Source organism: Apteryx mantelli, chromosome 3, assembly GCF_036417845.1.
Source record: "Apteryx mantelli isolate bAptMan1 chromosome 3, bAptMan1.hap1, whole genome shotgun sequence".
Classification (NCBI taxonomy): Eukaryota; Metazoa; Chordata; class Aves; order Apterygiformes; family Apterygidae; genus Apteryx; species Apteryx mantelli.
Window position 1 is genome coordinate 34,113,336 of NC_089980.1, and position 16,303 is coordinate 34,129,638.

Here is a 16,303-nt window from a genome sequence, read left to right on the forward strand (position 1 = left end):
TCCTTAAAAGGAAAAATGATCATCCAAATGAGGTCTATTTTCCTATAACACCAGAGTGTCCACGAAGAAAGGCCCACTAAAATGAGTTTTCTAATAATGATCAAATGCTTTAGAGCAAGATTTAGCAGCAGCAGCAGCTTTAAGAAAGCTACATTGGCCTCAGCTATACAAAATATTTAAGGTACAGATATTAAACCATTACTCAAAAAAGAATGCCACTTGGCTTAAAAATAGGTTTTGTATTGCTAAGTTATTGCAAGTATTACTCTCCTACACAAAAATTATCATGGAATAGCTACACTAAAATAGGACTACACTTTGCACAGATAGCATTAAGATCAGAAAACATGGAAGGTAAGACTCATGGAGCAGTATCGGTGCAGCTGTGTTGCATATATCTAATATTTGCACGCACAAATCTTCATCCCGTAGCTCCCTAGTTAGAGGCACATATTTACATCCAGGAGTAATTTCACTGAAGTCTAATAAGGTTCCACAAATGAGAAAGTCCAGATACACAAAACAAACTGCAGTTTGAGGTAGGACAGAGAGGGAGGAGAGGAGAGGAGAGGTGAGGAAAACTTAATCAAGCAAAAGCTAAATGGATACCACACCTGTGCTGTGAGGTGGAAATAACAATGGTGCAGAAAACTTTACTCTTGCATTTGAGGATTTTTCAATATTATTTCTGTTGCTCCCTAATCACTTCATTACTGCAGGAGTTGGCTGGTTGGGGTTTAAGGGGGTAACAAAGGCCTCTCTTTGGATGCTTGTTAAAATACAGAAAAATTAATCTTTGACTTTCATAGCTCATTAACAGTGACAGGGTGGGAAAAGGCTGCACTTTCATCCTTGCTACTACTCAGCTGGGGAGAGCTTTGTACAAGGCTGCGTTAGGGAGGCAACAAAATGCCTCGTTCTAACAGGATGGATTGCACCTTGGCAACAAGCAGTTTCCCTTCTGCAAGTCACAAGAATTGCTGAGATTCTGAAATGCAGGGATTCCCCAGTTTTCTCATTCTTGAATTCAAGTTGGGGGAGGATGGAAAGAAGGTGTGGTTTTTACTTTCATTGGTAAAAAAAAATATTTGTTTTCTGTTTCTCTGCAATACCTGCTGTCTCCCATTTGTCTTGCACCCGCATGGCAAAGATTTTATTTGACTATTAATCTTGAGAGGCTGGAATTCAATTTTTTGCTGACTTCCTACAATCTTTATTCACAGCAAGCAGTTTCCCTACCATAATTCATTTGTGATGGGACTAAGTCACAGAATAAATACTCAATGCCAAACTAAGTTCAGAACTTTTCTCTTTCATTGCTTATAACTTATTCTTCAGCTAATCTTTAGTGAACATGATTACAGGCTTGAGCTTGAGGACTATTTTCATGCCAAGTTGCAAAGCCTAACCAGACCATGCATTCAGCAGAAAAAGTACGCAGGCATTTGAAATTTCAGAATAAAAGAGAGAAACTGAAATATCTGAATAGCCTCCCAGTAGTCATTTTGACTCCAAAAGTAAGTTTTTTAAGCTAGCTATGAAATTTTTAAAATATCAAGTTATAAGTAAAATGGTTTAGCTATCTGATTTTTATCTGTCACTACCATTTGACCATTATAATAGCAGAAAATAAATTGGGAGAAGGAAGAGAGGGAGGACTTGGTTTCAAGTGCCACCCTTGCTATAAAAACCCAAGATATTGATTTTATCACTCTCATGATTGATGAAAGCAGTTCTAAGAAAAGAGCTCCCTAAACTATTTCAAAGCCCATTGTAGCTCCTCAAAAATGTCACAGGCATCTCTAAGCCTATTAGGACTGTATATTTCTAACTTCAACATTTTCTCCTCATGTTTTTTGCCTGTACATATTTTTGTATTTTTAAACCTCTCTGTCATCTTTTCAATCTGCCCTTTCCCTTATTTGTTCTTTTCAGTTATCAGGGTGTACTCACACACAGCAAATATCTGAAAGAAAACAAAATGTTCCTTAAAGTTGCTTAAACAAGACATTCAATGCAATTACATTTTATATGAGTGCTCTAACAAACAACACCACAGTTCAGCAACAAAGCAGTTATCAACCCTCTTAGTTTTTAAGACATTCAGGAAAAAAAAAGTAAAGCCTATAATATATTGCATAAACTTAAGCTCCGCATTACAGAGGCTCCGTGAGAAAACGAAAGCTGCTCATCTACTTTCCAAGTGAAACATTGTAGGTGATTGCTCTAACCTGGGGCACAGTACATTCTCTCTATGGCATCGTTGTCACAGGAATCTTCAACCTCCCTCCACCTGCTAAAATACGTTAGCTGAATGTGTCCTAAAAACAAAACGACAGGAGAAATCAAAACATTTTTCCCTTCCATTTTCTGCAGAAGTGAACTGTAATTACTCCTTTTGTAGCTAAAAACAGTATCATTAAGAATAATGGCATCATTAAGTACTAGAAGCTATTACTGGGGGTGAATTTGCTGCACTGATAATGAAGCTCTAGACAGGAAATGAAGATACTAATTACAAGATAAAACGCCTACTCAGTTAATTGGAAGCAACAGCGAATAAAAAGAAATGCATTTGCAAAAGTTCCTGACCTCTATCATTCAATAAGATGTTGTTTGGGTTCAAATCGCGGCACACAATTCCTTCCCTATGTAAAGCATCAAGGGCTACAACCATTTCAGCTGCCCATCTTTGAATGCAATCCTCTGGGATATAAAACCTGGAGGTTATTGCTAATCTTTCGTCGAGGTCCTGAAAAATGTGATGTATTTCCTTCTCCCCTGTTACTGCTATTTCATCTTCACTCTTTGGTACTGTCTTTTGACTTTCAGCTGCTGGTAACAAAGCCGGGTTTGTTTCCTCTTTCCCAAAGTCTTCAGTTTGATCAGAAAACAGCAACACAGCTTCATCTCTTACCATGTCTCTATGTAAACTAATGTCTTTAACACCTGAGAGCAAGTTGGAAACAAATAAACTTTCTTCTTTGCTTGTCACGTTTAAGGAGCAGGCTCCAAGCCCTTGAAACAGAGCCCCATCTTCTGAACTACCTACCTCTGGTTCAGCTGTAAAGAGGCTCCCAAGAGCTCCCTGAGTGACACCACTTTGTCCATTTCCTTCTTCGTGGGAAGGATCGCCCAGTTCTGGTGCCACATGATTTGGCTCTTGATCAAATGCTTTGCATTGCTCTGCAGAATTATTTAATTGTAAGACATCAGGCGTTTCTAATAATTTTACTTCCAAGATGTTCATATCAGTTTTTGTAAACTTTGTTGGCCTTGACACTGCCGCCTCCTCTGTTTCATCAGATATGCCAGGTAAGTTTATTAGGAGATCAGGCCTTCCTTCGTCAACACTACTTACATCATCAAAAGCAGCATCCTTAAAGGAGATCACTGGCACAGAGTCGTTTGAACCTCTGCTTATGGTGTCATGAGCTCTCACACCCATTTTGTTTTCCAGGGCATCAAAGCTTTTGTCATGATCTGGGGCAGAAAATAATGGCTTCAAAGGTTCTGATTTTAGGTTATATAATTTTTCTCCAAAATCAAGCCCCAGAAGCTCACTGGTGCTATCTTTACTGTCTATTCTGAAGAGTTCCATGGGGCTGTTCTTTGATTTATTTAATGAGTCCAATATCCTAGTAGGACTAGCTATTTCCGACTCAGTATCATCAATGAAAAGCTTTAGTTCCTGAGATGCAATCTGAGAGCTGAAGCTATCACTGCCAACAACAGTGCATATCTGCAAGCAACTTCTCTCCTTGGTATTTAGACCTTCATTCTCCAATTTGACGACAGGTTCCTCAGTTAGAGAGCCAGAGTCAATCTTTTCTTGACCATATTCATTGCATAATGTTAAATAACTAGTAGTGCACTCTTCCTCTGAGCTGGACCCTGAGTCCATCCACTTGGAACTCTCTTGGCCATCTTCCTGGTTGCTGCTGTCATCCTGAGAGCTCGGCGTTAGGCTGTTCTTCAGTGGGACCACCTTCAGCATCCTCTCCCCGTAGCTTTCTCTGGAATCAGTGCTGCTACTGATTTCTTTAGGACTAGGTGTCGGCTGCTCCAGGTGAATTTTAGTCGAACTGGATGTTTTGAGTTCAGGAATTTCAAAGCTCCCTTCAGGACTTCTGTTTAAGAACTTACTGATATAAGACCACAGTTTTCCTCCTGCAAGAGAGGGGGAGGAAATCTCTTAATTTAACTCAAAACAAAAGCAGATTCATTATAAAACAGGAAAATACCCTCACTGTCAGAGCACACTATCTCCTTATGTCCATGGAGCAAGTTGGATCTGCTGTCTCAGTAGGAAATAATTACAGAGACTCCAACTTGCTTTTCAAACAGATTTGTATTAATACATAAATATTTAAATAGCTGCATCTAAGCTTTTTTTTTTTTTTTTTGCTTCAATAAAGTCTCATTTCAGAGTCTGTCTCAACTTGCATGGTGGTGACTACTCTCCATCTACAATCTCAAAAGAAAGCAAGAACCAGGGAAGATGAAATGGTTTAGCGCCCATCACCAGTTCTACCTGTACTGAATCTTCTGTATCACACCTCCAAGCTCATGAGTGACATTAGGGGAGAGAGACCAAAAAGAATTAATTTGCAAGTTCTGTAAGGGGAAGGTAAACAGAATTACTTCATATTAGTAGGATATTATAAGGTTTTTTTTCTCTCTTTGAAGAACTGTTTTTCTCTATTAAATATGAACACATCTCTCCCTTGAATCTCAGGCCTTAAAATAGTTTTCTATGGCTTTCTAAGTTACATTACACAACGATTTATCAACAAACTAATTTACATCAGCAAACCAGTTTCTTCACATCAAAAACTGTAAGAAAAGTACTCCAAAAGTAACTGTTAAGTTTCAAAAATACAAAATGGAACTCTTTATGCTTTCAAATACTGCACATTTATAGCATGCTTTTTATAAAAGATTATAAAACATAAGCCACACAGAACAAGTCAAGAAGTTACTGGATCTCTTGCACTTTGCTAGCCAAAGAATTTGGCTTCAACAGTCTAGAAACTACCTTCAATAACTTTAGGAAAAATGCAAAGTCAAGACATTTCAATTTAAAAGATTTTACAGAAATTCTGGAAAGTACAGGAGTTCTTATAAAATCTTCATAGAAGATCTACTTCACAGAAATACCCAGCCCGCTGGGCATCTGCAGTTTTTTACTTATTTGGGTAATATAGTTTTATATTATGTTTTTCCAAAACATAGTCCTTAATAGTTCTTTTTAAACACTCTTCCTATCAGGCAAAATTCCTTTAAAAAAATACAACAAAAGAAAAAAGTATTTCTATTGCCTAGGAACAGGTTTTATATATTTCGAGGTATTTCAAAAATAACTTATCAAAGGCAGAAAAACCTTGATACTTTAAAAAACGAATTTGAATAATGTAATGTGGAGTTATCTTCCTCTCTATCCCTCTGGCTAAGACAAGACTTGTTTTTGAAGGGAAAAATAATTCTCACTGGCTGTGGTGAAAATAAATATATCAAAAATATTAAGAGGGAATTCTAACAGCTTGAGTTCAATGGTAAAGATAGAAATTTAAATCTATTAATCCACATGATTTCTGCCTGTAAGCTACAAACGGACATAGCAGGTCAAAATGACTCTCACCACCCTCTAGAAGACATGAAAGGATGCTACGTAGATGGACAGGAGCAAATGGAAGTAATGCTAGCAGAGAAGAGAACAAGAGCTGCTATATTAACCACATACAAACTTTATATACCTACCTGAAGATGCATTCAGAATACCTACAGATGTGCCATTTCACAGTAGCAAGACATGGCTCATCAGTCACTCCCCGCAAGGCAGCAGCCCTTGGCTCCTGCCAGTCCTGCAGAACCAAGAGCCCTGGCCCCCGCCAGAAGTGTGTGACAAGCAGCATCTTGCCTCTGTGAGAGGCAGCGGGCCCATGCAGATGCTTAGGATGAAGCCACTTGCCTTAAAAAATGTGTTACACAGCTGTTCGTCAGGAAAAAAAGCAGAAGTAGGGCACTGCTGCTCATTCTGCACCCTTCACTTTGTACAGAACTGCAGAATTACTGTTTTAAAATCAGTTTGGTTAAAATAAAAGCAAAATGTTCATTGCACACTCATCAATTCTTTTTCTAAATTTATATTTATCCACACTTTTGCTATAGAATGGTGGGGAAAGAAAATAACAGAAAGAAGGAGGAGAGAAAGAGAGAGAGAGCAGACATATTTTTTATATATGTGTGAGAGAGACCTTCTCATCTTTTCCACACTTTCCTCCATGACAAAAGAAGGAATACAAAAGTTTAATTTTATCCCAAGATTCTGATGAAATAATCTTTTTACAACAATTAATTTTATTTAAAATTTCTGTTAAATTATTTTAAGTGAACAGCGCTTGCAAAATAACTTTTCCCAGTCTATTAATTAGGCATGGAATTATTCAGGGTCTGTGCATACCAAACAATAAAATCTCATTTGACAACCACCCTCCTGCTTCATTCACTATAACACATAAAATATTCCCGTCTCACCGGCATTGTATTAACTAGCACAAGCAAATGCAAAATATTTCCATCTTCATATTACTTGTATTTATTACCCCAGTACTGCTTCACAAATTTGTTCTTATGAAAACACAAGTCTTGGGGGCTCTCTGAAGAGCTCTCCCTGATGTTAATGTTTTGTCCTCCTATGTTAAGGTAGAAAGGGTTTGGACTGTGTAAGGAGTGCAAGAATTCTTCTCCCCTTTCAAATATAAACAGGCCAAGCTGCTCTTGGGAGAACCTTTGTCTTCTACTTGCCCCACTTTGCATCACGCAAGATTTCATGCAGCCTCCTTAGGACCTTAGCCTCTGCTAGAAGTTGCGGCACAGCTTAAGAAAGGAAGAGACCCAAGAAGGATTAAGGGAGGAAAGCAGACATGTTGATATCATCTCTTCAAACCCCACAGAAACTGCACTGAAAAAGTCAAGTAGTTCAGGCCATAACTTTCAAGAAAAATTTAGATTTTAAATACTTTCAGCAAACCTAATCTCCCAAATTTGACAAAAGACAAAAAGGATGGTTTTATCCTGAGAGTATTCAGGAATTCAACACCGTCCACCTGTAAAAACAGACAGAACTGCAACAATGACTGGTTTTCCATTAGTAAGCATGTTATTATCTTACCTTTTTAAGGAAGAAGTTACTCATTAATAATCACTTGGACTAAGAGATCACAGTGAAAATGACTACTTACTGCAACTCCAATTTAGAGCTAAATGCAACTAAATACAAAAAAATTTGATTATGTCCAAATATGTTTACATATAAGTATTTCAAGACTGGCCTCCTGGTCAAGTGGAAATACATAAATAAATGCTATTCAATAATTGTGTTCCATAGTGAAAAACAACAATTTTATTCCTTTTTGAAAATGTCCGATCCAGGGTCAAACAAGAGTGATATTTGTATCTGGGTATATAATTATGCCTTTATGAATGACATACTAATAATCTTTCCCCCTCTCTCCATGTGTTGTGTAAGATCAAGAAAACCCATTAGCAAGCCATGCTAATATAGTATCAGGAATCTATAAAAACTAAAATTACAGAAATCAATCCAAACAAGTAAGCTTCAGTCATTGTCAAATATTGTCTAACATACTACATAACTATAAAAGCTATCATTTTAAGCTAAAGTTTATTAGTATTTAATACAATTTCAGAAGTACACTATTAACATAACAAATCACTATGAATTTTTCTTTTATCACAAATTGACTCTACAACCAGTCTAGCTTACTCTTTCTGGGTTTATTAGCACACCAAAATCACAAAATTCTACATTCTTTTGCAGTTATTCAATGTAAAACTACTTATTAAAAGTCCCTTATGTCACCATATTACCAACAGTCTGGAGGTTATATCTGTGCTTCAGAGGCAGAATGTAAATAGTTTTTGTCCAAATAATCAAGAAGAAATTTCAACACAAAGTGACCGAGTGATGAAGCTGGCTAGGAATCTTGTTAGTTCCACAATTTTTATATATTCTTTCAAACTTTTCTGCAGTTTTTTGTTATTAATAGTACTTTGAAGCAGGAACATCAAAGAGAAGAAGATACAAAGACTATGCAGGATGTATCATTAGGATAAAAGGAAATCTAACAGATCAGCAAATTTAGTCTCCTACCATGTTTTTGTTCTAGCTGACAAGAAAAATTCATGACGTGTTGGATTTTTCCTCATCCAATACTCAGACACTTACCATTTCAACTTCATATCCTGATAGACGAGCTAAGTGGACATATTCCAAAATAAATCATTTGGCTTTTGCTAGCTTGGCCCATAAGTTTGTTCTGAAGAACAATATACTTGATTCCTGCAGAACTGGAATGCAGTTAAGAATGTGGTAATCACTGTATTTAGGATAGCCCAAACAAAGCCAGACCCAACAATCTGGGCTTCCAAATAGCCATGATCAGATAGGGAAGTAAAAACAGGAGTACTGAAAGACATCTGTTTGAATTATTCTCCAAAACCTCGCCAAACTCTCTGCATTACTGTATAAGAATTTGTTTAGGGCCAGGCATGCCAACGATAAGTCATGAGGCTCATGTGAAATAATACTCTTCCTTATTGAAAGGAAAAACACCCTTAGAGTTTTCTTAGAATCACTGCCCTCCTTTTCAGTAAAGACATGACTACTAGCAAACTTCATTGTGTTAATAAACAATGACAACATACAATTACGCTTGTACAGTTCCTAGGCTAAGAGGGAACCAGACACGCAGGCACTACCATGATACAATAATAATGTTTTACAGAATGCCAATGGCAGCAGCAGTGGGGTTGCAGCGTACACAGGAATTGGGAGCTAATCTCCGGCCTAATCACTAACATGACAGTAGTTACAAACACCAGTGTCTTACATATACGACTGCTTCCACTGCTACTGGTGAATCTCTGCTACAAAGTTTGCTAGTTTAGGCAAACTTCCCACTTCCCGAGGCACTTCAAGCAAATGCTGTTATTTCAAAGCAGCCTCCTGAATAGTCTCTTGCCAAGGACCAGATCACCTTTCCTACACCTTCTGACTTCCATCAAATCTTTACAGCTAGTACTGTTGCCTTTCCTATTTACAAATTCTCGGCTTTGCAAGCAGGAATGCTTCTGCACTGTTTTCTATCAGTTCCTGTGTGCAGTAAGCCTCTTCAGTGTGAAGTTTCTTGAGTGCCCTCCAGACTGATAGGAACTCCAGCTTGCTTATGTTTAAAGAGGTTTGACAGTTTCTAACAGCCACTTAAACTTTGATGTCCCATGGAAGCCCCCCAGCCTATTTTTGAAGCATCTGTTTCTAAAATTTCTGGAGTTATTAGTGCCAAGAAGAAGTGAGGCCTTATTAACATCAGATTGGCTCTCTACCACACTAGGACTTGCCAAGTGCTTTCTGACAAAGCTACAAGATAACATTATGGACTTCTTTGCTTCTAAGACACCCCTGAAGCCTCCAACTATGGCCACAAGAAAAGCCTCTGAGAGGACCAAAGACCTCACTCACAATTTCTGGGCATATAATGACATCATAACTTACTAAAAGAAAAATTCTTCATCTGGAGCGAGAGTTTGGGGTCAAGCTTTCAGAATCCCAATAGTTCTGAACTTAATAATTAAAATTTACAAACAGAAATAGCAATCTCCTTAGCAAATACATAATGTCTGTATATAACACTGAAATCTCATTTGAACTTGCTATAACTCAAGCCATTATTCACTTAAATCAATATTTAACCCTTGAACTTCCCAATGGTACAACTGGCATACTTAGCATATTAAATCACCACAAAACAATATACAATATATAAATTTGACTGGCAGCATATTCTTTTCTGTTGGAACAGAACTACGTGGAGTTTTGATACAAGAACATTCATAAAGTTATGGAATAAAATTTCAGAGACTACCACCTAAACAGTATTGCCCTAGAAGTTTTTATCCTTTCCCAAAATGAAGTAAAACCACCTTCTCTGTTTATACTTGGTTGGAGGTGTATATATTTAAGACTGTTTTATCTATAGGATTCCTGATACTATTTATGTTTGCAATTTAAAGGATATGTTCTACTATCAAAAGGCTGATCTGATCAAGCGCATCAGTGGGATGAGCAAGACCAGTTCCTGCATCTAGTACAGCATAAGTTTACCCCTATTTTCGTATTCTCTGTAGAGTTAAAAACAACAACTTGAGCATGTCTCCTGAATCACTTTCCAGTCCCAGTCTCCCAGGACAGGGTGAGGTATACAGGCCATGGAGTCCTAGAAGTAACATCAAATTATTGCCGTGGTTAGGGACTAGGGATCAGTTCCTACATCTGCAATATACTTGTACGCATCCTCAGGTGACTGACTTATCACTTTGCACTTCAGCTCTCCCTCTTTAAAACAGAATATATCACTTCTTTTCTTCTTCCTTTGCCTGTTCTGAGTACAGTCAATAAGCTCTTGAGAGCAGAGGACCGTTCTTAAGGAAATTAACTTTTTTAATTCCCTGATAATAAGCAAACAATCCTTATGGCACATCATCATTTTTCTGAACGGACTGAGAACAGGAATAGAGGTGAATCCATTTCCAATATATTTGCTGTTTTATCAGAAAATGAGGAGAAACACCCTATGCAGTTTATAACTTATACCAAGGGTGTCCAAGTTGTGATAACAATGAGAAAAACGGAGACACTGCATACTCAGAGCTTATTAAGAGCAGAAACCTCAGATTAACATTTGGGGTGGATGGGGTGTCTTCCCTAAGAATAAATGATTCTCTCCTACTCATCTTTGACATGGTTACTAATCCAGTGAAATGTGCTTGGCCTGAATGTTTTGCTCTTACCAACACCTGCTTGTAACAAATGCTTTCAGTTCCATAGGGAAAGGAGCTTCAATTTACTAAACACCTGCTAAATCAGGTTTGTACAACATTAAGCCTTTCTTAAAATTTTGCTCTCTACATCTGACCACTACTCCTTCAAATTCCATTACTTCTTCATCCTATTTTCCATCTCTCCTGAGAAAGGACATTCTTCCTGAAGAGAAGAGCAAAACTGTAGGGTCTTTAGAAACTGAAGTAATATCAGGAACATTTTTTCTGGTTATTATTTTATCCTGTCTCTAATCCTTCTCAATATTCAAGCTTTAAAGTCAATTGGTATCTGACAGGTTCTTTTTTTTTTTTAATATTATTTCTCCAAACAAAATATACCAGCTTATGTGGAGATTAGAGTTCAGGTGATAGTTACTAAGTTATTTGGCTGACTTATGCACACCTTAAGAAAAGTACCACTGCACAGAGCAGCACTGTAAGCCCTCGAGATCACCATCAGGCAGTACTGTAATATGAGGTCTTTCTTCATGCATCTCTGCTCATGGCAAAATTAACTCACATATACCAGAAACAGCCATTCATGTTGTAAAGTGTGTCACTCACGTGACATAAGTTGTTCTGCAAAAGACAAAACCTAACTTATTAGAAACAAAAGAAATAATAGTCAATGTAACAAAATTATCTTCTCTATAAATCAGTTCAGTGCTTTCCAATCACCCATCCTGTCTGAATTATTAACATTTCCTAAAAGGACATCTATTAGCAAGCCCAAAATTTATATTCTGTCCTCACTCTAAACAAAAAGGGGTAATTACATTTAGGGAATATTTAAATCCAGGTGTTAGATGAAAAAATCAAAATGTAATTATTTTTTGCCACCTGTTCTCTGTACATTTAACAGGAAATTCATAAATAGTTTGAAGGCACAACTCTGTGGTTCTGCTTTGAACTCCTATATGATGCCACTAGTTATTTTCTTAAAAATCCAGATCAGAATAACTATGTAATATTAAGTGATAGGCAAATGTTGATGCTTTTTAGCAGAGAGTTATTAAATTCTTGTGGGGATACTTGTCATTTTAACTATAAGATGTTAAAAGGGCTTACTTGCCAAAGTATACAAAAGTAGCCAAAGACTTTATCTCCCAGAGATGACTGTAAATACTGCAGATTTTTGTTGCAGTCAAACCACTCACTCTCCTGTAGAAAATAAACAGTTGGAAGCTTTCAATATTGCTACAATTCAAGTAACCCATCAGGATTTGAGGCCATTTGAAACAGGAATCAGATCCACTACAGAATGAGGGAAAAAGGGGAGGGAGGGTGCGGGGTGTCTTACATGACATCTGTACTCTTAGGCACACTAAAAATATTTTAATTAGATGTATAAGAGATTAGTTTGACACTGAAATATACCATTGATTAAAACCTAAACCTTTGACTCTTTCCAGCAACATACTTAAACCAGAGACAAACCTTCTGCATGCTGTAACACAAGAAAGACAGACTCCTCGGAGATGATGTACTTGTGCAGACACACCATGTTGGGCACACAGCGGGGGATGATGGTCGTTCTGCTCCTGCTGTACTCACTACTTTTCCTTAGACCCTGACAGAGAACAAAAAGGTCAGTTGTACCCTCAGTTGCCTTTGGAGCCTGCTGTGCGCTGTGTTTATCAACCAAACTAATCTATCCGAGTTACTCTGGGCTTCAGAGAAACCACTCATCTGCTGCTCTATGCCCCTCGGTCCCCCGAGGCTGTGCTGATGGCATCTGGCGCATTTCCAGAGAACAGAAGATGGCACAAAGCTGCCATTAAAATCAATTACATGGGTCAATGTTTTTATTAGAATCTCTCTCAAACTAAGTCATCAGGATGACACTCAGTTATTTCCCTGTGACCTTTTTTTTAAATTTTATTTTTTTGTGTGACCAAAAGACACTGTTAAAATTCAATCCAAGTTCTGAAGACAAAAGAGCACCTTAGCTTTACAGGTAATCCTTAGATTTTCAGTGTACTTCAGTAAAGACAACAACGACCACAACAAAAAGGAAGGGAACAGATTAGTCTCCTTGAGAGGTAATGATTTTTGGGAGGTAGAACAGAGATGAAGTTGCCAGGAGTGAAAAAATTGATGTGGGAGGGAGAAAGGAAGGGGAGAGAAAAAGAAAAAAAAATGTATGTCAATAGTGTGACCTATTACATTATTGATAAACATAAGCAGTTAAATGGGAAATTCAATGTTACCCTATCTGCCAGTAGATAAAGTGAGGTTCTAATATACAATATTCACAAATATTCCCTTCTGAGGAACAAACAGTTTTTCTGTACTCTGCATATATGTATGGCAAGTGATTTCAAAGGCCAAATATACAAAGTTAAAGCAGAGTTTTCAGCCAGGCCTAAAGCCAAGTTACAAAACATTAACAACCAATTATAGCTCCTTGCCTGAGACATAGTTTTTCAGCCCCTCCTCCCACCAGCAGTGTACCTCTCGTGAGCCTGAACTAACAGCCACACTAAGGCTCAGACTAAACTAACTCCCAGCACCGAGAATGTTGGGATCTTGATCCGAGCACTTGCTGAAACACAGAAGGGCAATCTGAAAAATTTTAGTCCCGACAATTACCTATTTGTTAATTCAAAAGTTAGTAACATTAACCTCACATTTGACAGCCTATTGATGTAAAACCATAAGAAAGCCATTTTGGATAAAACCGGTGGTCCATTTCATCCAGAATCCACTTTGGCCAGTATCACACCCTTCAGCTAAGGGAAGCCCAAAGCACATGGTGAAGAGTTGTGGAATCACTTGGGCTACGGAGAATTTTCAACTTAACTTTCTTATTTAGCAACTAGCTTATGCCCTAAGCCACCAGGTCTTTACAAATCTTTTAAGAAACACATTGTAACTGCAGTTCTTTACCAAAGCCTGCTAAGATGTTGGCCTCAATAACTCATGACAGCTCAAGTGATTAAACCTGCATATAAGCACAATAGGGAAGTTACACAGAGAAAGGAATGGAAAGCAACTCAATACTTAGAAAAAGAAAAGAAGAATTACAGCACATTTAATAGGGGTATAAGTATTAACATAGCAACACACTACAAAGAGATAACTCTGTATATTAGACGTAAGGCGTTCTTTGCATGGTGTAAGTTAGCAAGCCAAACTGTTTAGAGATGCAATAAAAGATTTTACTCACCTTCAGTATAAAAGTCTGCTGTGTCCTAGTGTCCATTACGAGCAAAACCTAAGCAAAAAACATTTAGCGAAATATTTAAGATTCACATAAGTTAACAAAACATGACCTAATGTTGAATATTCTTACAAAGAAAGTGATAAAAGTCATGATTAAAAAAATTAAAGCCCTGCAGCAAATTAGTAATACATTTGTTAATCACTTTTTTTAGGAAAGAAATATGGCTGAGGATAGACATCCCTATAGATATACTTCTCTAGTACCAGAATGCCAAAATTCCCAATCAGCCAACTAGAAAAATGAATCCTAATTTAATTTAAAAAAAAAAACAGTACTTTATAATTGCAGCTATAATTCAGCAGAACCCAAACTATAAAAATGTAATGGTAACAGCCTAAAGAAGCATGAAAAGTAACCTTCAGATAGTGTTATCCTCCTGTATTACTTCACTGTAATTCTATTTGTTTTTCAACTCACTGTACTTACCTTCCCAGTAACATAATTTTCCCCATCAGGCTTTCTATACATCAAATTCATTGCCTGCCAGTGGGTTACAGGAGGGTTTTTCTGGTTTTTTGGGGTGGCTACAATAGCTCCTTTCCAGGAAGCTAACCTGAAAACTGGCCACACATACACACACACCCCCAGGTCATGAAAATATGTTTTACCAACTGTACAGTCACCGCTGTCTCATTTGTCAGCTGCCCTTTTTGTTTTGCAGCAACCATAAGCCACAACAGAAATGGCTGCAAGAAAGTCCAGCTGTAAACTATTTAAGGTAAAGAAAAAAAACGCTGCAGAAAGGAGAACACCTGCAGTTGAAGAGACCACCTCTGTTACACAGAATTACCTTCACTGAAAGCACTTACTTTAAACCCAGTACACTGATGACAGGGTTACTAAATAATGTTTTGCCTCTCAGAAAGCTCTGTTGATTCAGGTGGTGATAACAAAACAAACTATATATATGTACCTATATATACACCACTAGAGTACCTACATCTTTAGGGAGCTGGAACTCTCCTGCTCTCTGCCTTTACATTAGGACCGAATAGCTTTCAAACTCCAAGCACACAGATGCACATAACAGGTCCCAGCTGCAGAACAGCCACCTAAACAGCACATGCACAGACCAGCCTTCGTCTAGCAACAAGAACACAGGTACGCACCCCCAGTTTATTTACAACAGACACTGTACACTCCCAGTATAAATAGTCACACATATTTACACCAAAACATTTGGGCTGCAAAATCAGGACCTAAAGGGCTGCCAGTGCCAGCCATGGGGGTTGGTTACCCAACTTGGAGCTCCATGGGTACAATGCAATGACTCAGCCTAGAGGACTAAGAGAGCTAGCAACAAAAAAAAACTTATCCCAGAGGACCGACATGCCAGTGGCAGCACGGTATTGGGTGCATCAGGGAACAGCAGAAGGACGACCCAGCTACACTCTCCCATATCTCTTTGCTCTGTGGGGCATCGATGCAGCCATGCCCACTCTCCCTTCAAGGGTGACGTCTACCAGGTTGGCACACTGAGCTGCTCTCCATGATGGGAATGGGGGGACAGCAGTCAGACGCAGCGCCCACGGCAAGGCGTGATGAAGACGTGCGGGTGGCCTGGCCAGGCAGGGAGGTCCCACTGCGGCACTGTGCAGGCTTTCCCAACACAGCGGCTGCAGCTGTGAGCTGTGCTCTTGGGGATGGCTGCATTCACACCACTGCCCTCGTTCTCTGCCCACTATGCTCCTGAGCACCTCAAGAAGAGGAAGAGAACTGTACTGTTTTAATCATTTCTCTCTCTACTAAGCACAAAGGGAGTTCCACAAAGAAAAAATAGAAAAAGTGACAACACTGCTCCATCTCAAGGACTTCCTCTCTGCCCAATTTTAAAGACCTTTTGCAAACAGTGACAGTATCAAAGTCTTTCCAAGAAAGTCTACAAGGATCTGTGATGTTCAGGGAACCTAAAGAGGGTAGCAGCAGCAGCTCAACTCCCATAATACACAGCCCATGCCTACAGAACAAAATACTGAACATCAATATTGAACATGATCGTTTGAGTATAAAGATTTTAATATGTTTGCTTTTTATTAGAGTTGCAAACAATTTTAAAAGCTATTTTATATCTTCTGGGGAAAAAATATCAACAGAAGTTGCTATTACTGAGATTTATTGACAAAGGAATGACACACAGTTTCCACCTCAAAGGGCACAATAAGGAAGGACAAATGC

General features: G+C 38.2%; 1 protein-coding gene across 9 annotated transcripts in view; it reads right to left on the bottom strand.

Moving 5' to 3' along the window:
- RPS6KC1 (ribosomal protein S6 kinase C1) overlaps window positions 1-16,303 on the bottom strand; it is an 88,472-nt gene that overhangs the window by 15,987 nt on the left and 56,182 nt on the right. For 8 of the 9 annotated variants that reach the window (XR_010883679.1, XR_010883680.1, XR_010883681.1 and 5 more), the window contains 4 exons: window positions 14,072-14,119; window positions 12,340-12,472; window positions 2,593-4,170; window positions 2,232-2,321 (listed from right to left, as the gene is read on the bottom strand). Coding sequence is in view for 6 of the 9 variants with exons in the window: in XM_067293063.1 (XP_067149164.1) it covers window positions 2,232-2,321; window positions 2,593-4,170; window positions 12,340-12,472; window positions 14,072-14,119 (1,849 nt within the window). In the remaining 3 variants the exon portion in view is untranslated. The remainder of the gene's footprint in view (window positions 1-2,231; window positions 2,322-2,592; window positions 4,171-12,339; window positions 12,473-14,071; window positions 14,120-16,303) is intronic. The other variant, XM_067293066.1, reaches the window with a different exon arrangement.